The following is a 27551-nucleotide window of genomic DNA, read 5'->3' on the forward strand; positions in this document are numbered from 1 at the left end:
AACATTAAAATAGTTTTAAAACTTTAAGTTGAAAGTAAATACTTTCAACTTATTTTTTTTATATTAGCTTTTATGATAAAAAATATATAAATTTTTTACATATAATTTTTTTTATTCATTACTAAACCGTTACGACTTATAAATACTTTTGGGTAATTGATGAGTCCATAACTTTTCCCCCCTACTCCATCAGAGCCATTGTTTGGCTGATTTTAAGTATAAGCGAAACGGTATATATGCAAATAAAAACTAATTTGTAAATAAAACTTTTATATACGTGTTCTTAGCGATCTAAAAGGCTAAAAAATAAACTTCGATGAAAAACCTTAAAATCAGCTTCAAATTTAAGGTTAAAAATTTAAATTTTACCTGATAAGTATAAGTATAAGCGAAAATATAAGCCCGCATAAACCGGTAAGCAGGGAGTACTTGGAAAGTCAGGGGTACAGACGTAAGACCACAATAAAACGAGGGGCTAACCATCAAAACAACCCTTCCCCCCTCTCTCTCTCTCACACGGCCTCATCCATCCATCCCCACCTGAGCTCCCACCGGAGAAAACCACAAAACCACCCACCCAAAAAAACCAACCCCCTCCGCGATCCCCATTTCAAAATAACCCCGCCGCCTCCGCCGCCGCCGCCGACGAGGAGGGGTCACCGATGTTGTCCGACCAGGAGCTGGCCCGGTACGTGGAGTCGTTCGTGCGCCAGGCGGCGGCCGTCCCGGGCGCCGTGGCGGCGGCGGGGGGCATATCGGCGGAGTCCGTGGCGCGCCAGCTCGGCCCCCAGCTCGGCCTCGACCTCACCCCCAAGGCCCCCCTCATCCGCGACATCCTCCTCGCCCTCTTCTCCCCCCCGCCGCAGGGGGCCCCCTTCACCTCCTCCGCTCCCTCCCCCTCCGCCTCCGCCTCCGCCTCCGCCTCCGCCGCCGCTGCTGGCCACTTCTTCTCCCAGCAGCAGCAGCAGCAGCAGCTGCAGACGTTCCTGACGGCGTCGCAGCAGTACCAGCACCGCGGCGGCGCGGGGGCCGCGGCGGCGCCACCGTCGGCGTACGGCGTCGCGGCGGCGGCGGCGGGGTACAGGTACGGGCAGCCGTTCCCGCAGGACGAAGGGGCGCATCTGCAGAGGCTCGTCCAGATGCATCATCACCAGCAGCAGCAGCAGCAGCAGCAGCAGCAGCAGATGGCGGCGGCGGCGGCGGGGGTGGCCGCTGCGCCGCCCACGGCTGTGGAGAGCCCGCGCCCCGCGGCGGCATCGAAGAAAGAGAGGTGGTGCCTCCCACGCTTTGTTTTTCCTCTTCGATTTCCCATACCTTCGCTTCGAGTTAGGGCTTGGATTAGATGTTCTTTTAGGTTCTCGCTCCGATTTTTCAGATTTGGTTGGCGCATTGAGGTTAGGTCAAGACTAAAAACGCTACTACTAGTTTTTTTTTTCTCTTTAACGCTCACAAAGTTCTTGATGAGTTTAATCTTTATTACTACTGTGGATCGAGATATTTATCACGATGATTTAGTGGGGGTGGGGTAATCTGGAAGGAACTGGTTTCCGAGCGATTCAATTGGTTTGCCTGCTTGTACTACATCTTTAATGTCCACGGACGCTTGTGGAATCACTTCTAGTGTACTTGAGAAAATCTTTGAATACTGCCGTAGGGATGTCAACCATACCAGCATAATTAATGCCTCTGAACTTGTTGGGGGGCAATAATGGATCCCGTCATTCTCCTCAAAATGATTGCCATGCAAGCAACCTCCTTTGGCCTAGAAACTAAGAATCGTAACGATAAAGTTCATTGTGCTAAACAAATGGATTTTCCATATTATTTCATCTGGAAACTGGAATTTAACCTCCAGATCATATTTATCATGTTTGTTTACTCCACTTGATTAACTTCCAAATCATATTATTTGTGTTTACTTCATTTAGATTGACTTTCAAAAAAGGAACTTCTCTTAGATTTGCTATTTGGCATGTGCTTGTTCAGACATAATGTCCAAGAAGCATCAGTGTGTCTTTATGGAAGAATGTTCCTGATATGAAATCCGGTGTACAGACTATGAGAGAGATAAATGTGCCCTTATCTTGCTAAATGCTAGCATATTTTACTGCTCGGTCTATTCATTGAACCTTTTTTTTTTCCTTGGTCGTGTTTACGAACCAGTGCAAGTACTGGAGTAAAGAGAAGAGGTGGTCCAGGTGGGCTAAACAAAGTCTGTGGTGTTTCTCCTGAGCTGCAAGCTATTGTTGGTGAACCAACCATGGCTAGAACTGAGGTTTGTTCTGCTGGCTCACCTCTCTAGTGAATTATCTTGTATTAACTATTACATCATGTATGAAACCCTGACGTTGTGACTCAACTGCAGATCGTTAAGCAGCTTTGGGCATACATTCGCAGGAACAACTTGCAGGACCCAAACAATAAGAGAAAGATTATCTGCAATGATGAGCTGCGTCTAGTCTTTGAGACAGATAGCACTGATATGTTCAAGATGAACAAGCTTTTAGCTAAGCATATTAGACCACTTGAGGCAAAAAGTAGGTCTTCTTCACTCTCCAGCTATGTTCTGCAAAATAATCAAGCTTTTGTTTGTGGAATAAGTGCTCAAAATTCTTGCAGAAGATTCAAATCGAGATTCAAAGAAGTTGAAGCCTGTCGACAGCGAACCCATTTCTCCTGCTGAAACTGATGTTAACCAGCTTCCAATTATCTTGTCTGATGCTCTTGCGAGCTTTTTTGGGACTGGAGAGAAAGAGATGCCCTCGTCTGAGGCTGTTAAGCGTGTTTGGGACCACATCAAAAGCAATAATTTAGAGGTTAGTGATTATTACCAAACTTTTGTGTATTACATAGTTCTCATCATCTCATTTGAATTTGTTGTGCTATAATAAACTTGTGGTCATTTCAAATGTCCAAGCATGGAGAACTACAACAGGCAATGCATATTTCAGTTATAAACGAGTACCTAAATTGTGTTTTAGGATCAAAGCATATCAAGTTGATGTGAGGTAGTTAGAACTAAGAACTACTTACTAGGGAACAAATGTAAGTGCTAAGATAAGGATAATAGTGCTCTTTAATTTCGTATCAATGCTGTTATATGCCTGTAGATTTTTCTGATCTGTTTCATGAACTGAATTTTGTATACTGGATGCCCTTCTTGGTCTATTTTGATTTTCTTGGCAGATCTCTCACTTTCTATTCTCTCTTTTAGTTTTTCTTTTGTTTGTTGGTTGGTAGAATGGTTGTTGGTGGTTGAACAACTAGATGCATATGGTGGTTGTATCGGATATAAGTTGTTGGGTGTATATTCCCATGTGCTTTTCATTTTTGAACTCAGAACTGGTACATGGTGGTCAATATAATTTTGTATAGATTATCATACCTTATATAAAATCCAGTGTAGCCATTTGCGAGGATTTCGCAAGTTGCTTCTGTGTGCAAGTTGGTTTATTATATCTTTTGACCTTTGACAGGAGTGAAGCATAAGCAAAGCATGTCCCATTTAAGTCACTTTCCTCCTTACTTTAGTGTCCCATTCATAGCTAAATACTAGTGGTTTGCCACCTAAGAAGGTAATGAATGATAAATCATAGCATAAGCAAAATCTGAGTATACGTATTGGCTGCTCTTAGTTTGTGGTCTATTTTATCCATCATGCAAAAGAATTCGCCACTTCTAGTTTCTCCATATTAGTTTGTTTTGCTGTTCATGGAGATGGCCCAGTATGGTAGTTATTGAAAATCTGCCTGTTGGCATAGCTAGATGAAGACAAGAGGTTGCTGCTAGGCATTTATAGGTTGGATTTTTCAGTCATCTGGTTAGCAAGAGATTTTATATTATCCATCCAGGATTTCATTAACATAAACTATAATGTATAAATTGCTTTTGCTTATATTTGTGACTTCTCTTCCTCACTGAAGCCATTTTCAATGTTCTCTGTAAAGCACACAAGAGATCCTTGTATCTTGCTGTTCTAGTTCAATTAAACTACTGCGGATTCAGTCTTATATCTATCTTGCTTGATTTTGTTGCAGGATCCAGCAAATCCCACCATGATATTGTGCGACTCAAAACTTAAACAACTCTTTGGATGTGAAAGTCTAACTGCCGTGAGTGTTTCGGAGTTGCTGTCACAACACCTTTTCAAGCAACCTAACAAGCTCTAACTGGTTAGTTATTTCCTTTCAGAACAACATCATGTATTGAGACTTGCACTGGTTAGTGTTTGCTAGATGACATCCATCCCTGCTTGCAACTCCTAGTTAGTATAGGAAGATGTTGAACAATATCAGAATTTTTTAAAGTAACTGGATCTGCTCCTTCCCTGTTTGTTCCTTGCACCGAGTTCGCACCTTAATTTTATTATAATGGCTCTTAGGTGCTGGAAACTACTCAATCTATTTCATCTATAGCAAGGTGTTATCTTGCATATCTTATATGTTAAGGCAGAAGTTGATGGTGTTTTGTTTTGTTTTGCAGATGAATCGTCTTACTGGACTCTAGTTGGTCTAACACCCTGGTAGTAGGCGCTGATGAAACAACAGAAAATGCTGAAAGTGTTTATTCTATGCTTTGTATCCATCAAACTGATTTACTTATGAGAAAAAGGCTGTAGGCTAATCTCTTCACAGTAGCAAGGAAAAAGAATGATAGTTGTTGCATATTATGTAGTCTTGAGTCTTCTTGGAAGAGTCACATGTGGTAGGCTATCTTGAATTTCTAGCTTGTTAAATACTGAGTAGAAAGCAGCACCGAAGCAAAGTTAAAGCTGATGAACTTTGCTTGATGTAAAAATCAGCAAGCATAGGTGCGTTCTATGGTAAGTAGTTGCTTTCACCTTTGTTGCTTGAAAGCCTCTTACATTGTTAGTGCTCTTGTTAAAAGGACACCTGTGCTCTCCCTGTATTATGTTGTCGGTGATGCTTAATTTAAATTTACAGTTTTAGATTGTCATCAACACATTAATCATTTGCTCCTGTTCATCGTATTAATGAATGGTTGTTGCTCCTAACCATCATCAGACAGGCACTCTTTCAGCCTTTGCTTATACGCATCAGTTGAAGTGTTCTTGCATAGTGCTGTGGTGTTTCAGAATCTGTTGTCGCTTCACCTGCCACCAGTTCTACATCTGCTGCTGATTATTTACAACATGTTCTTGTAGCTCTACACAGTAGACCATGCTTATGATTTATGAAGTGTTATTGCTGTCCCAATAGACCTACAAGTTCTTGAACATATTGTAGAAAACTACCATGACCACCAGACCAATGATGGCACATGCGACTATTGTCCTCCTGTTACTCTCATCAAGAGTACCTTCTGGCAGAAGCTTATTCGCCAATGTCAAAATTACCGCATCCAAATTCTGCAGCGGTTAAAAAAAGGTTAAAATTTTAAGGTGTTTGGATTTTGGTCAAGAAAGTTTTATTGAATGCTAGCATGTTTCTGCACTGTAAATGCTTGCCTGGTGAATTATCTCAAGAATCCTCTGAAGTAGTGGCACATAAACCTTGTTCACTTCACTGCAACAACAAAACAAGAATACAATCCTATCAGTTTCTTCACCTCTTTTTTTTTTCTGCCGTAAATCCAACATTGTTAACTAATGTAAAAATGTTCACATGTATATTGCTAAATTGCTAATCATGGTTTATACTACTGGGTAAGCCAAATAGTAACAAGTTGACCCAAGGTTCAATTTAATCAGACTGAAAAATAATAATCTGAAATTAGTTTACTTAATGAGCAGCATGCCCCTGTAGACGTGATTGGTGGTGATGTTGCAGTCTAGGTCCCAAGGCAGCTTCTTGCCCTTCCATTCTGCAAGGCAAAACGCAGTTAAATGCAGTAATTTTTTCTTTCTGAAACTAATTTGTAATGCAGTAACAAAAGCCAATTCAGGTGAGGTTATTTCTGAACAAACCTAGAGACCATTTGACGCCTAGGTCGAAGCCTTCGTTTTCAGTCGGCTTGAGCACGAACGATACGTGGTGCCTAAGCATCATTGCGTGGAGGAGCAGAAACATGTTCTGTTAAAAGCAGGAAATGTGTAAAAAAATGCTGCCCTTTACTTGCTCCAAACTCGTTGGATGCTACCTCATATCTTCTATAAATCTAACCATATTGTTCTTTATTAAACTGATTAATTGAGAACTTTTGAAAATTTTGGTTAAAATTTGAACAATAGAGACAGCTAAATCAATTTCTTGACAGTGTGATTTTACGGTCCTAAAGGAGATAGAGGGAGATATCATAGTTTTAAACTGTTAAATTTGGTACTCCCTCCGTTTCACAATGTAATTTATTTTAGCATTTTCCACATTCATATTGATGTTATCATTAACATCAATATGAATGTGGAAAATGCTAAAATGACTTACATTGTGAAACGGAGGGAGTACTTCTTAGATATAAAAAAGTACTAAAGTTCATTCTAAAATAATTGGTATACTACCTCTTAAGAACCACATTTATTTTTCTAATTTCGAAACAGAGCAATCACTCACCTAAAAAGAACCCCATTTTTTTTTCTAGAGTTGAATATTGATTCCTTTTGTTTTGAAGAAAAAAAAATATAGCATTGGTTCCATATATATGTATAAAAACCAATTTAGTACTAGATGTGACATATTTTAATACAACGAATATGGACATATCTCTGTCCTAGGATGTGTCACGTCCAGTTCTGATTCGGTTTTTACGGGACGGAGGGAGTAGTTAATTTGTACCTTGCTCACTTGTGAAACGTCAATGGAGGAGATTCTACCGAAGAAGTAGAGGCACTCGTCGCCGGCGAGCTCGAGCAACTCCCTGACGCTCCTGTTCTGCACGGCGGAGTTGAGCTTCACCAGCCTCCTCACCGCCCGGAACCCGTCATCTCCGCCGCCGCCGTCGCCGAACAGGGAATTCACGCGCACTCGCCCCCTCACCCCCGCCGCCGCCGCGCTCTTGCTGCTCCGTGTCCCGGCACGCGGCGGCGCCGCCGATGGGAGAAGAAGAAGACGAAGATGACGACATGGCGCTGTCGTCGAAGCCGAGAGAAGAGCTGCATCCATGGCGTCTCGGATGTTTGGATTTTCTTGGGGATCGCGAGGTTGATCGGTTCGAGGGGTAGCTAGCTAGATATATGATCGAATTCCTCGCGGGTTTGGAATTCGATCCGTGGACTATTCCGGCGAAGAAAGCAAAGGATCGGATGGAATGGAATGGAATGGAATGCGATTGAAGGAGATGCCCGCAGTAGAAGAGGTTGCGAGGTTGGCAAGGCAGGGATGCTCTTCCAAACTTGGCTTGAGGTCCATTGCCCTACAAATGCTACATGCCATTTCATGGCTATAGCTGAAAATATGCTTCAGAAAGCTTCATCTCCAGGTTTAACATGGCACATGACAATGTTTATTGTCATCACTGGTTAGTGCATAGTGCTATTCAGATGGCTTCGTTCTTTTCTTTGATTCCCAACTCGCTCACCTCGTTTTCCGTGTGTACGCTTTTCAAACTGCTAAACAATGTGTTTTTTTGCCAAAATTTTTTTCTATACGAAATTTGCTTTTAGAAAATTATATTTATCCACTTTTCAAAAATATTAGCTAATACTGAATTAATCACGGACTAATGAACTGTTCCATTTTCGGTACGATGAGGTACACAACCTTAATGTGAATTATTTTACCCTATTATGGAGCCTGAATTGTTTTTACCATTTATCTTTTTTATATCACTAAAAGGCACTGATGAGATATAGTTATTCCCCGATGACCTAAATATACTTTTCCTTCTTTATACTCCATCCGTTTTATATTATAAGATTTTTTTTTGTCTTACTTAGATTCATCCATTGATTAATGTATATGTGTCTAGATTCATTAACATTTTTATGAATTTGGGTAATGCTAGAAAAACTTACATTGTGGAATGGAGGAAGTAGTACTTTACAATGCCTCAACACAACATATAGAGTGAAATAGTTTAGTTTTTTTTTTTTTACAATACCTCAACACAACATATAGAGTGAAATAGTATTTTTTTTTAATTGTCACTGGAGGGGAGAGGTTCCCACCTGAATCTTCCATTGAAAAAGCATTGTTTAGATTACATGGGGGGTACATGCATTAGCCCTAGGGCTAGCTATTATGGATGTAGAGAAGACAGACTATTTGAAAAAAATACTACACCAAGCATCAGCCTCTAATCTGTCGTTAACTTTAAGATGCTCTGCCCAGAGTGATAATTCTTCTTTGCAGCGCAGGATCAGCCGTTGGACTGACGGCTGAAGGTCGCGGAAGACGACATCGTGTCGGTGATTCCAGAGACGCCATAACCATAAGCAGAGTAGATAGAAGGTCTTGTAGTGTTTTGAAGGTATGTTTGGTGGCCGGGCTAAAAGATGAATGTTACTCACTTCGGCCACATTGGGTATAACTCCGATTGTCGTCCAAAAAGCTGATGCGAAGGGGCACATGAAGAAGAGATGATTCGACGTTTCGTCCCCTGTCTAGTAGATGGCACATACTCCCTCCGTCCAAAAAAAAAAAGTCAAACCCTATGTTTTCGTGTCCAACTTTGACTGTCCGTCTTATATGAAATTTTTTTATAATTCGTATTTTCATTGTTGTTAGATGATAAAACATGATTAATATTTTATGCGTGACTTGTCTTTTTAATATTTTTCATAATTTTCAAATAAGACGAACGGTCAAACGTTGAGCACGGAAACCAGGGTTTGTCTTTTTTTTTTGGGACGGAGGAAGTAGAGGTGACTGCAGGATTGTTTTTGTAAAAAGGTTTTTGGCAGTTGGCAATCGATCCTTTGAGAGCAACCATGCAAAGAATTGAACCTTTGGCGGTGAAGCATTCTTCCAGATGAAGGTGTGAACTGGATCCATTTCTGACGGAGGCAATAGGGCATGGTATATCCCCCTGGCAGTGAGATCACCTTGCTGTGAAAGCGTCGAGAATCTGAGGTCCTCCTCCTCAGAGAGGGAAATACTCCCTCCGTTTCGAAAGGTTTGACGCCGTTGACTTTTTACCACATGTTTGACCATTCGTCTTATTCTAAAAATTTAAGTAATTATTAATTCTTTTCCTATCATTTAATTCATTGCTAAATATATTTTTATGTAGGCATATAATTTTACATATTTCACAAAAGTTTTTGAATAAGACGAATGGTCAAACATGTGATAAAAAGTCAAGGGTGTCAAACATTTCGAAACGGAGGGAGTACCTTGCAATGTCATTGTAAGCTGGGATAGCTCCTGTGAAGCGGCTGTGGAAAGTCTTGGCGCCAGAGTAGAACAGATGGATCTTCAGGAAACCGACGCCGCTTGGAACAGATAGTGCGAGAAGAGAGCAGGGTACTGTAGACGGAAGCATTTGTCTGGGAGCCAGCAGTCATTCCAAAAGGATGTGCGAAGTCCATTGTTGTCCTGCGCCCTCGTTAGGATTTCCAGCTGGGGAATGAGCTTAGATATCTGGCTGTGTTTAGTTCAGCGCAAAGTTTAAATTTTAGTTGAAATTAGAGATGATGTGACTGAAAAGTTATGTGTGTATGACAGGTTGATGTGATGGAAAAGGACTGAAATTTGGATCCAAACTTTGGATCTAAACACAGCCTAGATATAGAATGCCAGTGAGGTCCAAGCTTGCCGAGTTCGACGAGAGATTTTGAATTCGAATTTGCTTCTGACCAGAGCCAATTGGACCAGGAGTTTACCCGGTAGAGGCTGAAAAGGCGCTTGAGTAGTAATGCATCATTTTGCATCTGAAGATTTTTGATCCCCAGGCCACCGAATTCCTTTGATTGACAGTGTACAAACGATAATGGAAATTATCTGAGCCATCAATCGCTTTAAGCGACTCCAAGAGCTTATAGAATTTTATGAAAGTAATATATATCGTTCTAATTTGAAACAATCCTCTTCAGATTAATAGCCTGGGTAAATCTTCCATGAGAAGGTCGTCCTTCTTCTGTTTTCTTTTTTTGGCGGTGGCTGGGTCACACTGCAAGAATCAAGATGCTGTAAATTATTGGTGAGTGAAGCTGTAGGGACAAAAGGGCGCATCTTTTTTTTTCTTATTTTCTAGGTGTGAGTGCAGTAGCTTTAGCGTTGTACTCCCTCCCCGAAAAACAAACCTACAACTGAATACGATATATTTTAGTACAATGAATCTGAATAAATATTATCTAAATTTATAGTATTAGGATGTGTCATATCCAGTAATAAATTGATTTTCTATGAGATGGAGGGACTACACACTTGCACTGCTGGCCAATAGCCCACTACTGAACTTGCCAAAAATTTTCCAAAATACTGAAATAGGTCTCAGAAAATAGAGAAAAAGAAAAGGGAAAAAAATGTTTCGAGTTTAAAAACAATGAAGATTTAGCACTGTACAACAAGAACGGTGTCGACATGCACAAGTAGCGGGTGCAATTCAAACTCGGCGCCGCCTCGTACATTATTATTGCCAGTCTAAAAATTTCGAAATGCCTGAAACTTCTGTAGAAGTTTATTGGAATTTGATGTGCTCTTCAGCTTCTCGGGATGACTATTGCCTCGTTTTTTCATGAGCACACTTCCTAAACTATTAAACTATATTAAGCTGTATATGTATTTTTTTATTGAATAGTTTCTTGAAAAATCAAATAAACTATGTTTATTGAATAGCCACTAAAAAGCTGGTCTCAACCCCTGATTCGAACCAACACCCAGTACCGTAAGTTGCAGCCCAGTACCGCACTATTGGTGCTTGGACAGGATAGCAAAGGAATATGCCTATTTTGCCTTCCTCATCTTTTACTCTAGATTGAGTTGTGTCACTTGCCACAAAACCGGGTATAATGTATCCCCCATCTTTAAAAACCAGTGCAAATAGACTCTGGTGGTTTGGAAGTAGTTTTTGCAGGTGGGGCTCACATGTCAGTGAGATATGGATAAACATATGTGGTGGGCCCTATCGGTTTCATCTCCGCCCATGTGATGTCTACCCCCACCCCCATGCTACTACACTGTGCGCGCATCGTTCCCCTTCTCCTCTTGCCTACATGGCACCCTCGGCGTCCCTGACCACCACCACTCTTTCCGACATGCTTAACCAGGACTGCCGCCGTGACGCCCAAGGCCACGGCACCTTCCTGCCGTGGAGGTTGTCGTTGCAACTCGTGCTCGATCTCCACCGCTTGGGTGCCGCTTGTGTCCCTAGGAGCGCCTTCCTGCACCCCAATCGTCGGTCCTAGGTCCGTGCCCCAGAAACCGCCACACCCAGAGGTGCCCCAATTGGTAAATATCGTCGTCGTTGAGAGGCCTTTGAGGGAGAGAGAGGAAGCCGCCGCCAAACACATCCACAACCACCACACACTGGCTGAGTTTACTCATGCAGAAGCGACGATGGTCGTCTTGGCGAGTTGACTCGCACGAGGAGGCGACGCTCGGTGGCAACGAGGCCTCGACACTGAAGGGAGTTAGCGGACACAGTGGTGGTGCCGCGGATTGGTTTTTTGACCGCCCCCGTTAAGGTGGTGGAGGACACAACGAGCTTCCCCCCATCCGCGCACGGCCGGCCGACGTCTCCTCCCCTCACATGCTGCCAGCCAGCAAGTCCTCCCTCCTAGCGCGACCGGCCAACAAGCTCCTCCCTGCGCAAGTTGCGGCTAGTGAAACCTCCCCTGTGCGTGCCCGACAGGCCAGGTCCTCCCCGCTTGTGTACTTGGTCGATGAGCTCCTCCTTCCGCGCGCAGCCGACTGGCAAGCTACTCCCCTACGAGCTACAAAGATTGGTACCGTCGCTGCCGCCCAGCCTTTGTTACTAATGGAAGGTGGGAGAGGAGTAAGAAAGGAAAGAAAGAGAGATGGAGAGGTGAGGAAGAAGATGGGATAAGGTGGAAGTCACTGACATGTGGGACCCACTTGCTGATTCAGCGAGTTAACCATGGGTAACCTACCACGTCAGGAGAAACTGCTTTCCAAATCGTCGAAGGAGTCTATTTGCACTGGTTTTTAAAGATGGGATATGTGTTATACAATTTGTTTTTGAGGGATGCGACTTAATCAGGATCAAGATAGAGGGAGGTAAAATAGACTTATCCGGTAGGAAATTGAAGTCTCGTCCAGACTGTCCCGAAGCCTGGAACAATTACACACCTCTATTGAGAAATATTTGATTCAAACTTTTGAAGCTTTATTCGTCGATATTCTATCAAATGCTAGCTAGGCTTAAAAAGAAAGAAATGACACGGGGGAGATTTGTCTTAAAAATACTATCATACTCTCTTGTTTTAAGTTATTTGTTACTCCAGTTTCCTTTTAAGTTAAATATTTCTATCTTTGATATCATTTATAGAAATTTATAGAGTTTAATAACATGCAAATTATATATTATGAAGTTTAGTTCACGCCAAGCTACTTCAAAATCTTTCTATATAGAAGTTTTTCAAAGTGATTTTATTTAAATTAAATCACTTTTCAAAATATTTAATAATTAATTGTTAATTAGTTATGAGTTAATGATTCATCTCGTATTACTAGCAAAAAAATCAAAACCTTTACGCTCAAACGAACGCCCAGTTGGATTATGTTACAACTTACTCCCTCCGTCTCATAATATAAGGGATTTTGAGTTTTTACTTGTATTGTTTGACCACTCGTTTTATTTAAAAAATTTTAGAATTTTTTTGATTTACTTTATTATCCCAAGTATTTTAAGCACAACTTTTATTTTTTTTATATTTGCACAGATTTTTTAAATAAGACGAGTGGTTAAACAGTATAAATAAAAACTTAAAATTTCTTATATTATGGGACGGAAACTTAAAATTTCTTATATTATGGGACGGATAGAATACAACTCAAGCTAGCTTGACAGATAAAACATTCGAAAGTAGATTTTCATGTTAGGAACGTGACTTGACTACCGATACTAAAGTGGTTTATGGTTTATCTAGCATACAAAATGAGCTGGATACACGCCTACTGCGACATGCCATGTTGGCACCATAGTACTCCGTGCAAAGGACTGTTCATTGTGAGGACGCATGTGGGGCCCTTCCACCGCCCTAGCTCTGTTGCCACGTCAGAGTTGGGTTGCCGTTTGGCTCCAATAATCTGCCTCCTTTGATCTCTGTGGCCTGCCATTCCATGGCCACATGTGTTGCCCTACCAAAATAAAACGATGCTTCAAAATGATTTTAAAAAATGCTTGTTTTGTGCTGTTTTGAAGATGAAAAATTCAATTATTTGTAGCATAATATCTAGCTAAGGCCGAAGGCTTCCAATCTGATATGAAGCTGGAGTTGTGGAGTTAGAAAAAATAGCTTCACCCTTTCTTAAACACTACATGCTCTTACGTTATAATAGGATAGAACCATAAATAAAAATAGACTGTAAGTGTGATTGTAAAATAAAACAGTGGATCCGGTGGTTACGTACATATGTTACTTCACGCGTGCAAGCTCGCTGCGCATGGTGGGGGAGGGGATGGAGGGAGAATGACTATGCTTTTAAAATAATAGAGATATTCATGCATGGATGAACTAGTTATCACTAGGCAAATATAGCTGACGCATTAAACATGTAGCTGCTACAATTGGTTGATCGCGTAACTGGTAGGCTGAAACATCATAGCCAACCTCATCAGGGCCGGCCTTGACTTTTGTGGCCCGGTGCAAAAAAAAAGAAGGCCCCCATTCACCATAAAAATACAAGATAATATTTAAAATCTAATTTGTCATTAACGAATTTCACACTAACAAGTTTAAAGTACAATCAAGCAGTCACGATATGCTCGATCACCGATTAGTCTTGTCTTTCCTCTAAGTCTATCAGACCTGATATCGTAATATACATATTTTGGAGGTCTCTAATTTTTGAAGGCCCAGTGTGGTCGCACCGTCCGCACTGCCTCAGGGCCGGCCCTGAACCTCATCCATTGCTACTTGTATAATAAATTTAAGCCCTTGAGGATTTGTTTATTTTGTTTTCTATTTCCTGTTTCTTTTTTGAAAATGATAGACAAGGCAAATTTTAAATAAACGTTAACCCAATTTAAACTAAAATCACCAGCATTCTAACTCAAACTACAACATGAATGTTTTCAGCTCCAACAACACGATTGCTCACAGAACAATTGATACAACAGAGTACTTGCCACGGTAGATCAAGCGAGGCAGTAGGCGTGTACGTGGCCGTGGGGCCAACGCTGATCACCGGCCATATCCATCACCAGCGAATTTGTACCAATTCTGTCAACCTATCCTACTCTGCACGTTGGACGTTTGGTTTAATTTGGACTCTCCCAAACAACGCTTTTTTCTCATTTTCTCTATTTCGCTATCGTCCTTTGGCCTCTCCTCATACGTACTAGTCTATGCTTTTAGAGCTTACAAATTCATTACAAAAAGTTGTCCAACCACGTTCATCTTCAAGATCGATGATGTAGATAGATACTATAGCTCTATAATTCTCCTGACTTTCTTCTCCAACCAAAAATTAAAATTCGATTCCAAACTGCATTTGTAGTTATAATGAATGAAAATCAAACCAAAATGCATCGTCAGAATTTCGCTTAAAACAATTCAGCTCTTTTCTACCATGGTTTTGTTTGAAGAGCTCGAAATTCCGAGAAGAAACTAATGAGAAATCAGCTCGTAAAAATATAAAAAACCTACAATTTTTTTCTACTTTTTAGCTTCTTATTTATTTTCTAAATTCTACAATTACAAATTCTTAAAATCTTAACATTTAGACCGTATGGGAAAACCGAAGACTTAGAAAAAAAAAGGGTGTAGTTATGAAAAGCTCCTCCAGCATGGTTCGATCAATCTGATGAACTGGCGGCGATCAATATCATTCATACAATGTGTCAATGTTGTATGATAAAATTTCCCCATCTTTTACAAAGGCACCCGGATCCATCCATCCATGCAGCTGCTTTTGGGAAAAGGTGCAAGAAAGTTTCAGTGCCGTAGTAGTATATTCAAAGCAGAGGAATGAAGAAGATCTCAGCTCCATATGCCGTAATTATTATTGTTGCCAACGGAGCCTCCCACATGACACATGCGACCACTTCACCCCCCAACCCTCGCTGTAAAACGCTCTACCTGTAGTATTTCATATTTTCATGGCAAATTAGGGCTAATCATCCCAAATTAATGAACTTCCATCCAATGACATGAAAAACAACTCATCAATCGATCAATATTGAATAAATCACAAGAATATATAATTAGTGTGATTGATACAGTCCAAATGGCCAATAATCTCATCTAATTAAGCTAGTCGCGAGAAAGGCCCTGGTCTTCCGGCTAGCTAGCACCGTAGTATAAATTGTGGGCTAGCCGACTCGAGTTCAAGCCTCAACCTTCTCTTAATTAATAAATTTTAATATCAGAGTTTTTTCTCTTATATCCAACATTTTAATTTACAGTCAACCAATTCTTCAGCCGTATTACGGAGTAGTTATATGTTGCTAGCTGCAACGTATAACACTCCTATCCTAAGCTACTTTACATATCATTATTGCATCCTGGAACAATTCTTGGCCTCTGATGTCAACTTCTCGATCATCAGTATAATCCACTCAACAAAATCTGTCCATGGATTATTTCTTTGTTTCTAACTCAAATCCCAACCATTATATTGCTGTAAATCAGTAATATGACACTAGATAATTAAGAAGAAGAAGCTGGGGCACATGCATCCAAAAGCTAGCTAGGGAATAATAAGCTCAGTAGATTAGCACATACACTAACCTCATCATTTTGGGGATGAAAAAGATGAGCTAATTTCCAAACACATCACAAGCTCGAATAAACTAGCTATGGCTGATGCGTAGCTCTAGGCGTTTGCACCCGTTTCAATTCAAATCACAGATCTGAATTCGAGCGCACATTCTTCGATCGGCTCAAGTTGCAATGTCTTCACGCTAGTGTCGATCGAGTGATGAAGATCGATCTCCCTGATCTCTCGATCGTGCGCACAAAAGAAAATGATTTGAGTAATGCCATAATTAAAGATCAATTGGTAGATGTTGGATATACTTCAACACACACACACACATGAAGTAAATTTACAAAGTTACATGAAAAAATTATTCAAACTGATAACAACAAAGTAAAGTCATATGTAATAACAAAACTACAGTTAGAAAGAAATAAAATTACACCCTGCATACATTAGAAATATATACTAAACAACATAGAATTACAATTATTTTGGGACGGAGGTAGTACAGCTTTAGATGATTGAAAACTTCCAAATTTTCAGACGTTTGAAATCCCAGAGATACCCTAAATTTCATAAATAATGTACCATGTATGTCAGGATATAGACGGTTACTTTTTTTTGTGTAGTGCTGGAGAAATCGAAAACCAAAGTGTAGCTGGCAAATTAAGAGGCTAGGATACAAGGGCTGGCACTATAGAACGTGCATGCAGATGCAGGAACAAACAAGTGGTCAGGTCAGGGCGGTGCGTGGCTGCATGCATTGCACTGTCATGAGCACGATGACCCAATCCTTACAACTCAAAAGCTCTGCTTCCCCTCATGGCCATGTCCAGCTTGATCTTGGCTTTTTCTTCACCCCATTTATGCCTCTTTGTTCTTTAACTATGCAAATAAATCAATTTCCATAGGAAAAAAATAAACAAGACTAATCAATTTTTGGATCCAATGTAAAATAGTAGTGCATCATGTAATCAATGTGAGCTTGTAGGAGTGTATGTACAGCTTTGTTCTCCAAGATTCCCAGCATAGATTAGAGACTCGTTTAATCATGCTCTAACTCGTAAATTTAACTTCAAAAGTTAGATATAGAGCTTTACTTCTCTAGATCATTTTATAAGAGCATGCCAGCTTATTCCGCTTTCTTTTTATGTGGAGCTGAAACGTTTTAATCGTACTTTAGCTTCAGAAGAAATGAAGCTTAAGTTGGCCTGAGCTGTGTCAAACAGGCCTAGCTAGCAAAAAGGCCGATCAGTTTTTGATTAGTGAATGGGAGCAGTATTTTTGATCCGGTCACGCAGGGCCACAAATTAAAGCTGGATTAATTGCTTTTAATTAATCGCAGTAGTTCATCTCGAAAATAATTGAATTAGTTGGGACCATTTTGGCCTCGAAACCCCTCTATAAATAGCCCCTCCACCTCAACACATCGCTTCACACACGAGATCTCATCGATCAGTCACAGTGACGCAGTGAGCACTAGCTTCCACTGCTCGCATCGCTTGTCATCATCATCAGTTCATCACCAATGGCCACCGTCGAGGCAAGTAGCTAGCTACTGATCATTCATTCATATTCATTCATCCTGTGACAAGACGAGGTTTGCATTTCGATTCGATCGAAATCGATCTCGTGATTTTGTTGTGCTGATGATGAGATGAATGCATGCATGGTTGCTTTGCTTAAGAGCAAGTTTAATAGTAAAACCAACTACCGACTCCAAATCATTTGAGTCAATTTAGTAACCAATTTATGTACTCCATCCGTCCCATAATGTTGCAACCTAAGATTGGATGAGACCCATCCTAAGACTACGAATCTGGACATGCCATCCTACGACTATGAGGCATGTCCAGATTCATAGTCCTGAGACCCATCCTAGGTTGTAACATTATAGGACGGAGGGAGTAATAGTTACCTATAAACATATACTACTACACAATTCATATTTGGCTATACATATCACAACACACATGTATCTTGGAGTTTGTGCTACAGCTGGCTATAAATCTATAGTCCACTATAGTCCACTGATCTTCTATCTTCTCGAAATGTGTTTATAGCTGGCTTATACCTGCTCAAATGCTGCAGGTCCAAGCAGTCGCCGCCGCGCCTAGTCTGGCGGCGGAGGAGGCTCCGGCCGTGGTGGAGGCTGTCCAGGACCAGGAGCCGGTCGTCGCCGCCGTTGAGGAAGAAGAAGCCACCGCCGCCGCCGCTGCGGCTGCGGCTGCGCAGGTCGAAGAGACAAAGCCGGCAGATGATCAGGCTGCGGCTGCTCCGGCGGAGACTGTGGCTGAGGCCGAGGCAGAGGCCAAAGAGGCAGAGCCTGCAGCCGCCGAGGAGGCCGAGCCGGAGGCGGAGACGGCGCCGCCGGCGGCGATCGCCGAGGCCGAGGCAGGTGAGGCGAAAGAACCGGAGCCAGAGGCAGAGGCAGAGGCGGCGGCCGCTCCCGTCGAAGAAGCTGCTGCGGCGCCCGTCGAGGTGGCGGAGGAGGCTGAGGCGGCGCCACCGGCCGCACCCGAGGTGGCTGCCGTCGAGGCCACCGAGTGAGCTGGCGAGAGATGGCGAGCCGGAGATGAAGCTGATGGCTGCCGGCGGCGGCGGCGGCGGCGGCGGCGTACGTGTGTGTTGTGTAATGAATTGGGCTCCAATAAAAATGTGTCAGGTTGGCTACCGGGCCCAGTGTCAGTAGGTGCTGACGTGGCAGGTCATCACTGGCCCTGGAGCTCGTGCCCGTGTATGTTCTCGGTCTGTGTTGTGGTTTCATCGTTAAAAATGCTAGTAATAATTTTCCGTATCTTTTTTTTTGTTAAGATTTTCTCTTTTTTTTTTCATTTTTGATGTCACGAACTCATGATACGAGACATATAAGACACGGTATTGAGGGAGCTAAAATAGACTTATTCTAAAAAAGGAGCACGGTGTGTCTGCTGTGCCGGCCCGACTGATCTCAGGCCATGCCTGATCATGCCTGGGCCGGGTTGGGCCGGCGGCCCATTTGGCTATCTATATGGGGATGAGCTTTTAATAATCACAATGCTTGATGCAGTACAGATAAACACATATAAGTAGTCACTACTATGACTGCACCGGATCCTTATCCATAGAAGTATGTGTGAGTGAACTACTTGGTGGAGAGCTTTTGTTTTTCTCATGTATAATTGGCCCGCAGATGGTACTGCCATTGCAAATTTTAAGCAGTGCAAATCTAATTCGAGTGGAATTTATGTAGCAGGCATATAATTAATTGAACACATTACGAGTTTGTTTGGAGGATGTAGTAGTAATGTGCAAAGCATTTTTCAGTTGACTGTTTTTTCTATGTATGTACAACAATAAATAGATTGTTGCAAACAGATCCTAATATTAACTTCAGTACTTCATGTCATGTTCAACATGTTTAAGAATACTGAAAGTTGACAACATATTTATCCTAGTGATGTGAACATATTCAAACTTAACAAAAAGTTGGCTGGAGTGCTACTGTGAAGAACGGAGGTTAACTTTTGATGCTATTAAAGTGAATTAGAATCTTTCGGTGCATATATCTGATGTCGGGAACTTTCAGTGTTATAGAACCAATTTCCCCTATAATAAATATTCATTCTGGTGATGTGAATATAATATTTTTCTCAGTAAATTATTTTCTTGTCTTAAGTGTTATTGTGAATATATATTAATCATGCATGATGGAGAATGATCATTTACAACTAACTTATATGCTATTTTTAGAAGAAAAAAAAACAGTTTTTGTTTGTGGCATTGCAAAAGGCTATTTGTTTAGTTGCATAAGTTCCTCAAAGTACTGTAGATTAAAGTTAATGGCATTTTGTGTATACTAATGTCACCATATAAATGCATGGGGGAATAGGAGCATGATTGCTTAATTTCGGAAAGATTGTTTTGACCATGGTTAAACTTCAGAAAATTGCTGCAAGTAGTTTGTATGGTCTTCCATGCAAACTATATTAGATAATGCTTAATTTCAGTTGTTATAGTTTACCTCTCTTTGGCGTTATCCACAAGCAGTTGTCAATTGCTAAAATTTCGAATTGCCACATTACATGATGTGCTATTTCTATATTATGGTCTTACACAATTTTTTTTTAAATTCTCCTGTGATGGCAGTTGGAGAAGATGAAGATAATGGTGTAAATCATGTAATGGAAGGCTGTAGGATCTTTTTGTAGGGGTGCTGAAGGATCAATTATGCGTCTGCAATGCATGGCCTATTTACGAAAATTTTGGTAGTATTTCTTATGTATTTACTAAATTCAGCAATAAACTACACGTAGACACCTTTTTTTATAACTTTACCAAAAAAAAAATTGTATGGTTGAAAATGGCAACAATCTGAATAGCCCCGCAGTTCTTTCACAGTGTCTAAAGTAGTAAGCATAGACTCCTAGGACTGTTGATATTCTAACTATATTAAATAATGCTATGTTTCAACTAATATGGCAAAAGTGATATTTGATCTTAATTGGAAATTACAGTTATTACTCCACTAAATGTATTTTGTTTGTACGATAAGATATTAATTGGAAATTACCGTTATTACTCCACGGATCTACTAGGTTTTATTGGAGGCCTACGTAAGCCCATAGCATTTTTAGATCAAGACCACCATTAGCTATACTCCTTTAAAAATAATCCAATGGTGTTGACAGTGAATATGTCACCCCACCTACCCCGTTGTAATTTTTACATATTACGCTTTAAACCTCTTAATATTACATACAACTAGATTTAAATGGATAGCCACATTTTCCTATAGGGAAAAAGTGGGCTACATATTTCATGGTAAATATGATTTATTGTAGTAAATATTGTGATATTTTTTTTCTTTTATATGTAGCAAAGCACATGGATTTAGCTAGTATGGTGAAACTTTGCTAGACCTAATGGGCTTCGTTTCCTGGCCTTGGGCCATGGCCTGGGTGGCCTAAGGCCATGACTTGAGGCCTACTCCCTTGATAGTAGTTTCCGTTGGGATTAAATCCCCAAACCGGACCTGATGAATAACAACTCCCTCAACCAAAAAAAAAAAACAAATTTGAGTTTGAGTTAAACTTTATTAAAAATATTATTTTTTTAGTTCACCGGTTTATCGAGGAGTTTTATGTTTGAGCATATGATACCACGTGCAATGATATGTCCGATAAACATGCTAGCAGAGCTGTTACCATCGATCGATATTTGAAATCGGCGTGCCCACTTGGCCCTGTGGTTGAATCTGATGGAGATATTAAGTATGGGCATGCGAAACGAGAAACCCTTTTAACATGTGATTTAATGAGTTTAAACATAAAATTAGATTTATGTAATATTGTAAAACAACTTTTATATAGAAAATTGTAAAACAACTTTTATATTGTGCCAAACGGTTTTTTCCTTTTTTGGAGCGGAGTTTGCAGAGCTGCTCCACAAATTTGTACTACGGGGGTGGAGCTGGGTTTTTCTGCTCCACAGCTCCACTCCATCCCAAAAGACCCACTAACCTTTAATTTTTTAGTGTATTTACACAAAAATGCCACTGAAATACCCCTTCCTACTTCTGTCCTCTCGTTCTCTCTCCTCTCCATCTTCTTCCCCATCCTCCTCCGACGGCCGGTTGTGGTGGTGGCAGCGGCGTCTACGTCGGCGGCGGCAGGCGGTGTCGGCAGCCGTGGGCGGTGGCGCGGCGGCCGCAACGGGCGGCTCACGGGTGACGGCGTCGACAGGCGGCGGCGCGTGCGCGGTAGCATGGGAGGCGGCACGCGAGCTACGGCGGCAGTGGCTCGCAAGCTGACCGATGCCGACGGCTCGCAGGCTGCCCGGCGGCGGCAACGGCAGGGTGACACCTACAAGATGTTCGACAAAATGGTGACGAGGGATATGGTAACATGGAGCTGAGTAATCTAGTCAAACACTTTCTATACATACCTCAGCTCCTAAAGGAGCCAACTTTTACTGGAGTTGAAGTTTAGAGTTTGGAGCTCTACCAACCGAGACCTTATAAGAGGGATGGTCTTATAATCTACAAGGCCTTCACCAGATCCTATTTAGCTTGTAGATCGATTATAACTCAAAAACCTGGGTCCTAAGCTAAAACACACACACACAAAAAAAACACTAAATTGGACTTTGACTAGGGGTTGAAGGTCTGACCGTTTGGACACTGGTCTGACCACATATTATTGTCCAGTCTGATTGCTCAAAGATTAGCGGTCAGGCCGGCCTGGCAGTAAAGTTTACAATCCTTTTTCTAAATTTAGACTAAAATTGATCTAGTGCTAAATTTAGCTGTCAACAGAAACATTAAAAATTTGAGAATGTTATGTTGTCGGCTCCTGAGATTGTAATCTATTTGGAGTTGATAATTGAGATACGGACAATTACATAATCAACCACTCAACACATATCATACTCGCTCAACCTCGATATAGAACACACGGGTCTTTCCATGCGTCTAGGAGACGACAATACCGTTTGTTTGTCTTCCATTCAACCGACGCTTCGAGAGAAGAGGGTTGGGGTACCCAAGTCCCTAGATAGCTAGGGCAGACATCATAGAATGCCATATTGGTGTCCTTGGTAGTAGGAGTCGTATCTACGAGACGAAAACCAATGGTGAGTATCTTAGGTGGACGTATTGAACTAAAATAAGATTTAAAATTGACAAGGAGGTCTCACTTTCCACGTAAGTGTATCGTGAGGGTGTTCACAATACGGGCTACGCACTCAAGAGGCCCAAGAGACCAACTATGCTCAAGATCGTTGTAAGTAACAAGCTTCACACTACATCGCTCGTGTACGCCTGGCAAAACCACGCCACGCTAGGATCCGCCCTCCACAACACGGCGGTGTGCCCATCTCTTTACGTCGCATGCTCTCCATGTAGACAGAGAACGCGTGTCTATCTTTAATTCCGTGTTCTTCGTTTGACTCCGCATATGGACGACATAGCGTTGAATATTTTTTTTTCCTTTTTTGCGCCATGGGTACGGAACAACACGTCGATTGCATTGCTAACGCCCTGAATGTCGTAAACGCTCACGCTACTGTCGCTGCTACTGCTGCTCGTAAACGCCGGAGGCATTTTGCATGGAACGGCTTGGACATATCTCTGGTCCTGGACTTGGTCAGTGACTGAGGTGAGACCTGTATATTTTGGCGTTGAATTAGAAAGGCTATCGCACACTGTATTTGTCATGGACTCGTTCAGAAAACATGGGCACCAAAATAGTAGTGCCAGCGCTCACACGGCAATACTAATAAGTACCCATAATAAGCACAGTTGTAGCTTTCAGTGTCAAATTTTGATCAACCGTCTTATTTAAAATATTTTTATGATTAGTATTTTTATTATTATTAGATGATAAAATATAAATAATACTTTATGCGTGACTTAACTTTTAAAAATTTTTCATAAATTTTTTAAATAAGACGAACGGTCAAAAGTTAGGCACAGAAACTTATGATTGTACTTATAATGGGACGGAGGGAGTAATAACTAGTGAACTGGCGCACACATATAAGTTACGTCGCATCATGCGTCCAACGAAAGGTACAAACCTATTTAGCACAGCTCTAGCTTTAACTTTAACTTTTCTAGAGCTGAAGTTCACTAAAAAAAGTTTCAGTTTCACCTAAAACGAAAGCGAAGTTAGGTAAAAGCAGTCTCATAAAATAATTTATACTGTTTTACAACCATATTCTAGACCCAATTTCTATACCAAAATTTTAAAGTTGAAACCCTACCGAGCATACCTCGATCGATCATGGGACCGTCACACGGCTTCGGCGTCGAAATCCGGGAGCAACAGCCGGTGTTTCTGCAAATTGCAACTGTTAGCTAGAGGGAAATTAATGATTGCGACCTGTTGGCCAAACTAATAATTCCATGAGGATCATGACAAGGCCTGCAACTACTGATAGTAATAGTAAATAGCAATCCCTTTCGTCATGGACCTACACTACTACACAAAATCCTTGGACAAAAACACATTTAGATTGCATACGGAGTATTACTGGTCGTGTTTAGAAAAAATAAGCCCATTTTCACGTACGGTCGCATTGAAAAATACCCACCCCTCTTTCCCTCCTACCCACTTTAAATTTTTCCCCCTTTCTCACCTCCCCTCTTTTTCTCCTCTCCTTCCCTCCTATCCACTTTCTCCACTTCCTTCCGTCCCGTCCTCTCCTCCCCTCCCCTCCCCTTCCCTCTCCTCCCCTCCCCTTCCTTCCCTCCCCGATGGTGGCAATGGGCGTAGGCTGCGGCTGCGGCAGCGGTGGCGCGGCGATCAATGACGCGCGGGATCCGGCAGGCGGTGGCCGTCCCCGCATGGATCCGTCGGCCGGGCGCCCTCCCCTACAGGATCCCGCTCTCCTCCCCTCACCTTCCTTTCCTCCCTAGATCCGGCAGAGGGGAGGGGCGTCAGCGGCGGTGCGGCCGAAGGGAAGCGCGGAGGCCGCCGCCGGGAGCAGCGTCCTCGGCCGCCGCGGGGAGGCCGGATCCGTCGCTGGCCGCTGTGGGGAGGCCAGATCCGTCACCGGCAACTGCAGGGAAGACGGCAGCGGGTCTCGGGCAAAGTGGCGACGACGATAGTGGTGACGGCGACGACGGTGGTGACGGCGTTTTTGATTTTTTTTTGATTTTTTATTTTCCCATGCAGGCAGTTTAAGCGCCCGCGTGCGGGTGTGTCACCCGCACGTGAAAATCGTGATTTTCACAGACACCTCGTTCCAGACGGGTGGAAGATCCACACGCAAAAACCGATTCCGACCACACGAAAAAAATCGTTAGTCTACTAGTGTTATTCCATTTTTAGTCTCTCTTGTTTACCACAAAATAAATTTAATTTAAATTTTAGCAATCATTATACCAAATTTTATAAAAGTAAGAGATAAATGCATTGACTGGGAGTAGATAAAGTGAGAGATAAGGATTCGATAGAGCAGAAGTAGTGTATGTGGAAGTGTGAAATATAAATTTATTTAGAACAGAGTAGTGTGTATATCTCTTTATAAAGAAATACTACTAGAAGTATACTAGTATATCTCTTTAGAGAAGAACTGCTAGTATAATACTTCCTCATTTTTTAATAGATGACGCCGTTGACTTTTTCTAACATATTTGACCATTCGTTTTATTCAAAAATTTTATGCAAATGTATAATATATAAATCACATTTAAAGTATTATAAGTGATAAAACAACTCATAACAAAATAAATTATAATTACGTAATATTTTTAATAAGATGAATGATCAAACATGTGAGAAAAAGTCAACAGCGTCATCTATTAAAAAACCGAAGATAGTATTGTTTTTCTCATGCTAGAAGCCGAAACGGTCGACCTTGACCGGCGACTTGCACACGTACATACTAGAGACTGACCAGATCCAAAGCTCAAAACAGAGCCCAAGTCGAAGGCCAAGTCTGCATTTCTTGGTGTAAAAAAAAAGTCTACATTTCTTCTCCACAACACTAATTTTCTTTTGTTCTTTTAGATAATATCTTGGAGTTTTATATACCCTTTGGGTGTTTGGAGGCATGCACGCTGTGACACGGACAGATCGCTGTCATCTTTTTCCCTCTCTTGTTTGGAATCTGCCGTGCGGACCTGGTCACATTCGTGGTTCGTTTTGCCCAATACAAACTTGCAATGTCGCAATCCGTCTTGACCGCTGAAGAAACCGTTTCCTTCTTTTTATCTCCCTTTTTTATCTTTTCGTTGTTGCCATGATCATTGTGGAGACTGTTTTATTGTGGGCGGTCAACATTCGGTCCATTTTACAATATTAAATACCCATGCATTGCAATCAGCTTATATTAAACCCTACAAAATAAAATAAAATTATTCCCTATCTAATCATCCTAATATATGTGGTAAAATTTTGTACGTGCATGTCGAGTTACACGGTTGCTGAACAATTGATATAAATATACATGTTGTATGAAATTCATATAGTGAACGCTCAAATATAAACCCACATGACAGTTGGTGGCAGCAGAACCACCACTACCACCAATATTTTAAAGTAGTATAGAAAATTACAATATGGATACAAAAGTGTAAATTCCAAGTGGCCACTCGCATTTTAAAGAAGGTGGTTGCATCCCTTTAGACCCGTTCCAAAGTCCGATCTGAAATGGATTAAAACGAGAAACATAATTAGCATGTGATTAGTTGAGTATTAACTATTAAAAATTTGGAATATATATATATATATATATATATATATATATATATATAAAATAAAGCAACTTCTACATAGAAAATTTTCGCAAGAAACATAGCGCTAACCAGTTTTAAAAGTATGCTAATGAAAATTTAGAAAATAACAACCCGAAGCGTAGTTTAGGACGCGCACTTCGTCTGATCAAACATTTATTCATTCCAAAGAGATCAAACATTCATGTATTGTCATAGGTTTCATTTTGCCCCTTCAATGTATCTTGACTTATTGTGCTTTAAGGTTAATGTTGTACCACAGTATTTTGTTTTTGCAGTACTGTAAGGAAGTGATAGCAAGCATTTCTCTATTAGGTGTGATATATTATTATCGTACCTCATATTATTTCCCAAAAAAGTATGGTGTAACATATTACTTTTCCGTATGCTGAATATATTTTAAATAGAGTGTCGCTAGCTAGATTTCAATGATCTAAATCCTCAAAAATTTGCTTATCCTAGGATCCATGTCAAGATTTGTGTCCAACGACAGCGTGATGATGGTGGTGGCGACTGCGACACTATGTTTAGGGTCTATGTTTGGAGGTGTGTATTGCGTGACCGTGTCCGCCCACTAGGCAAAGTCCAATTCTTCTTTTTAACAATTCGGCAGTGCGATGTTCATATTGATAGAGCAGAAAAATGTAAAGTTCAGTTCCAATTTCTAATTCCAAGACGTTGGCATGCCCTCCTCCCTCTCAAGATAGCCTCTACCTTCGGTTCAAAAATAATTTCACTTTAATTTGCTCCCTTCTAATATGAATGTTATTCATTCAATATGTTTTATTTATATCTTACCTACTCACGTAAAATTGATGTTGCTAGATTTATCGTTAAACAAACTATCATAATATGCAACTCTTTTTATTTATTTTTTTTATTTTTATAGATATTGTTGGTCAAAGTAGCATATTAAAAATTGTGTCGAAGTCAAAAGTACTTATATTTTGGGACGAATGGAGTATCATAGTACAATAAACTTATATTATTATATTATATCTAATTTATTTTTTTTAAAGGACGGATGGAGTATTCTGGTTTGCTGCCGTATCTGCCATGGCGATTGAGGTGATCGATCAGTTCAGACTTCAGAGCCTCCGTATGATTGACTGGATCACTGGATCCACTCCTCCACTTTTGCCCGAATCCGTCGCAGCTGATTGCGAAACAGAAGCGCACATCGCTTTACAAGTTTACAGCTGCTTGGCACTATCTCAGCTTCGTTCTTCATCTATAAATGATCAGCTTTAGGCTGTGTTTAGTTCAGTGCAAAGTTTAAATTTTGGTTGAAATTAGAGATGATGTGACTGAAAAGTTAAAATGTTGTGTGTATGACAGGTTGATGTGATGAAAAAAGACTGAAATTTGAATCCAAACTTTAAATCTAAATACAGCCTAGTTAGTTGGTTAATACAAAGTCAGAGGTATATACGCGTGTTTTCACCTGCCCAGATGCATGGTTTCTTCTCCTGAAAAAAAATTATATTCTAGCTCTATCTGCAGGTCGAACTAGCATGAAGCAATCAAGAGTAAGTTAAATCCCGTTTGTTTAAAAGTTTGAATGATCATTTGCAGTACTAAATGAGCAGAGGAATGGAAGCATGTACTAC

At 41.1% G+C, this 27551-nt stretch overlaps 3 protein-coding genes across 4 annotated transcripts; 2 read left to right on the forward strand and 1 right to left on the reverse strand.

The window, feature by feature from the left end:
- The first annotated feature begins 514 nt into the window (after positions 1-514).
- LOC4345963 (uncharacterized) lies at positions 515-4960 on the forward strand. Of its 2 annotated transcripts, none has more exons than XM_015795572.3 (6): positions 515-1270; positions 2164-2275; positions 2366-2537; positions 2620-2816; positions 4038-4172; positions 4483-4960. In XM_015795572.3, the coding sequence occupies exons 1-5, from the start codon at positions 663-665 to the stop codon at positions 4167-4169; spliced, it is 1221 nt and encodes a 406-aa protein (XP_015651058.1). In that variant the 5' UTR covers positions 515-662; the 3' UTR covers positions 4170-4172; positions 4483-4960. The 2 variants fall into 2 exon arrangements, with proteins under 2 accessions (XP_015651058.1, XP_015651059.1); XM_015795573.3 differs by having other exon boundaries at positions 2623-2816.
- On the reverse strand, positions 4706-7202 carry LOC107276284 (uncharacterized). The gene is made up of 5 exons (XM_015795574.3): positions 6732-7202; positions 5927-6032; positions 5742-5823; positions 5468-5525; positions 4706-5368 (listed from the first exon to the last, which is right to left on the reverse strand). The coding sequence occupies exons 1-5, from the start codon at positions 7056-7058 to the stop codon at positions 5222-5224; spliced, it is 720 nt and encodes a 239-aa protein (XP_015651060.1). The 5' UTR covers positions 7059-7202; the 3' UTR covers positions 4706-5221.
- A 9956-nt stretch (positions 7203-17158) lies between these two features.
- On the forward strand, positions 17159-18535 carry LOC4345964 (uncharacterized). The gene is made up of 2 exons (XM_015793377.3): positions 17159-17265; positions 17814-18535. The coding sequence occupies exons 1-2, from the start codon at positions 17251-17253 to the stop codon at positions 18270-18272; spliced, it is 474 nt and encodes a 157-aa protein (XP_015648863.1). The 5' UTR covers positions 17159-17250; the 3' UTR covers positions 18273-18535.
- Positions 18536-27551: the final 9016 nt, after the last annotated feature.

Source organism: Oryza sativa, chromosome 8 (genome assembly GCF_034140825.1).
Source record: "Oryza sativa Japonica Group chromosome 8, ASM3414082v1".
Taxonomy (NCBI): Eukaryota; Viridiplantae; Streptophyta; class Magnoliopsida; order Poales; family Poaceae; genus Oryza; species Oryza sativa.